Consider the following 2,480-nt stretch of genomic DNA (forward strand, 5'->3'; position numbering starts at 1 on the left):
AGCGCATTGTCGCGTTTGCCGCAATCGAAGGTATCTTCTTTTCCGGGTCGTTCTGCTCGATCTTTTGGCTCAAGAAGCGCGGCCTCATGCCCGGGCTGAGCTTCTCGAACGAGCTCATTTCGCGCGACGAAGGCCTGCACTGCGACTTTGCGTGCCTCATGTACTCGAAGCTCATCAACAAGCTGTCGAACGAACGCATCCACGAGATCGTCGGTGACGCGGTCATGATTGAGAAGCAGTTTGTGTCCGAGTCGCTCCCCGTCGAGCTCATCGGCATGAACTCGGCCTTGATGTGCGAGTACATTGAGTTCTGCGCCGACCGCCTCCTCCACGCGCTCGGTGCGACCAAGCTCTACAACGCGAAGAACCCGTTCGACTGGATGGACATGATCTCGCTCCAGGGCAAGACCAACTTTTTCGAGAAGCGCGTCGGCGAGTACTCCAAGTCGGGCGTCGGTGTCTCGGCCGAGGACCAGTCCTTCACGCTCGACGCCGACTTTTAAGCATCTTTGCCTTTGCAGGCTTCTCGCCTGCAATCAGTATCAACCCTTGCCTACCATAAATTTATAACTATCAACCCCACATCTTTGCTTGCGTTTTCTCTACCGGTACTCGGAAACATGCGCCGTGTCGAGTCTCAAGCAGATGCGACACGCGATGACACAAACAAGTCATCGAAGCTGTCATCGACACGCAGATGTACACCCCACCAAGTGGCGCTTTTGAGCCCCGACACTAGTACGTGGCGTAACCAAGCTTGGTTCGTCTCAGGGTTAGTCTAATGCGCCCAGAGCAAAATGCTTGTTTCGACGCCACACAGGCAATGACCTGCTCTCTACCAACGCAAGAAGAGATTATCATCCAAAACGGGCAACTTGTTGTCTGTGGTCGTGCCCGTGTGGGCTACATAGAGGGTAGAACGATGTGCATTGGTGTTAGTAAGTTAGACGCATCGTTCGTTGATCCTAAAATGTCAAGGGCATCGAGGGCTGGGCCTTCAATTTCGGCGCGAGAAAGTCCATGTTGATCGCATTCTCGTCGTCCTGGTCCGAGATGCGGACGCCGTCAAAGGACAAGTCGTCGTCGTCGTCGGCGCTCTCTTCGCGCACGACGACTGGTGGCTTCGAAGCGATGGGCACGCCGCTCTCGAACGAGTAGCGGTCGACGTCGAGGGGCGCGTCTGGGACCAACGACGACGACGACACCTTGACCTGGCTCGTTTGGATGTGGCCTTCCTTGGCAGGGCTCTTGGCTGATGGCATGGGCGCTGGCGGTGGTTGCGTGGACGCCCCGCGTTGCTTCGAAGGTGATGGCTCGCCGGGGGATGGTTTGGCCGGCGATGTGAGAAATTCGCCGGCGCTGTTGACGACCGTGTCGCGCGCGACGGGGTGGACTTCGAGGAAGTTGTCGACCGTGAGCGCTGACCGCAGCGACTCGGACTTGCCGGCCTCTTGGATCGGCGTCGGGAGCTTCTCGAGGATTGCGGGATTGTCGTTCACGACGAAGAAGTCGCGCACGAGCTCAAAGGCGTGGCCGCTGCACGTGGGGCACCGCGGCGATGTCGTGAACGTGTGCGATGCCAGCATCGAGACAAAGGCTTGGAGCGAAATCTGGCGGTACTTGATGACCATGGCGGAGTTGGACGAGAAGAGGTGCTTGCGCGGAAAGTCAAACTGGCCAAGCGCATGCATGTAGTGCTGGCAGCCCGGGCACGTCTTCCCGAGATCCGTTTGCTCGCTCAAGTGCGCATGAAGCGTTTGCTTGAGGGCGAGGAACTCCGAGTACCGGTGCACGACCTCCCACGACTTGGCGGGCGACGTCTTGACCGTCTTCATCGCGACCTTGTAGTACGTCTTGCCGTCGACGTCGATGGTGCTGGGCACCGAGACGCGCACGCTGCAGCTCAAGTCGACGCCGCCGTTGCGCGAGTAGCTGAAGCGCTCCATTCCGAGGCGAGGGCAAAAGGGATTCTGCTGCCCTTCCGTCAAGATCGCAGTCGCGGGTGGTGCGATGGAATCCGGCGATGCCATTGGCTGAAATCAGGACGTTGTGATAGGTTGAGTGACCCGCCATTTCGATCATTTCCATGGCCCTGTCCAATTGAATACAAATCTTTAATTACAACTCGATGTTTGTATGGAAGCGCTTGAAACTTGTTTATGTTGCGTTTGGCCGCAGCGTCGTGAGCAACCTCCAGAGCCGGCGAGACGCGGGGCAACCAATCCCCATCGCGTGGGCGCCGTGCCATCCATGGCCTGAATGTGCTGCCATTTTCTTGCCGGCGAACGCAGGCTACCGCAGCTGATCCTGCGTTGACCCGCCCCTAGCAGAGGCTGTATCCGCTGCCGTCATCGATCATGTCTAGCCTATGCACTCGGCGCAAGCTCCAATTCCCTCGGTCATCTTGATGCAGCTCTCAGGCAGTTGGTTGAACACGAGCTCCGATCCAAGGTACTCGCTTCTACTGGTAGGAACCTCCT

The 2,480-nt window shown here is 57.9% G+C and overlaps 2 protein-coding genes across 2 annotated transcripts; one reads left to right on the plus strand and one right to left on the minus strand.

Annotated features, from left to right (window-relative positions):
* Window positions 1-2: 2 nt before the first annotated feature.
* SPRG_18265 (hypothetical protein) lies at window positions 3-503 on the plus strand (the record flags this gene model as incomplete). Its single annotated transcript, XM_012357706.1, has 1 exon — window positions 3-503. The coding sequence occupies exon 1, from the start codon at window positions 87-89 to the stop codon at window positions 501-503; it is 417 nt and encodes a 138-aa protein (XP_012213096.1). The 5' UTR covers window positions 3-86.
* Window positions 504-909: 406 nt separating this feature from the next.
* Window positions 910-1,974, minus strand: SPRG_18268 (hypothetical protein). Its single transcript, XM_012357707.1, has one exon. The coding sequence runs from the start codon at window positions 1,944-1,946 to the stop codon at window positions 966-968; it is 981 nt and encodes a 326-aa protein (XP_012213097.1). The 5' UTR covers window positions 1,947-1,974; the 3' UTR covers window positions 910-965.
* Between the last annotated feature and the right edge of the window lie 506 nt (window positions 1,975-2,480).

The sequence above is a fragment of the Saprolegnia parasitica genome, assembly GCF_000151545.1.
Source record: "Saprolegnia parasitica CBS 223.65 unplaced genomic scaffold supercont2.1084, whole genome shotgun sequence".
Taxonomy (NCBI): Eukaryota; Oomycota; class Saprolegniomycetes; order Saprolegniales; family Saprolegniaceae; genus Saprolegnia; species Saprolegnia parasitica.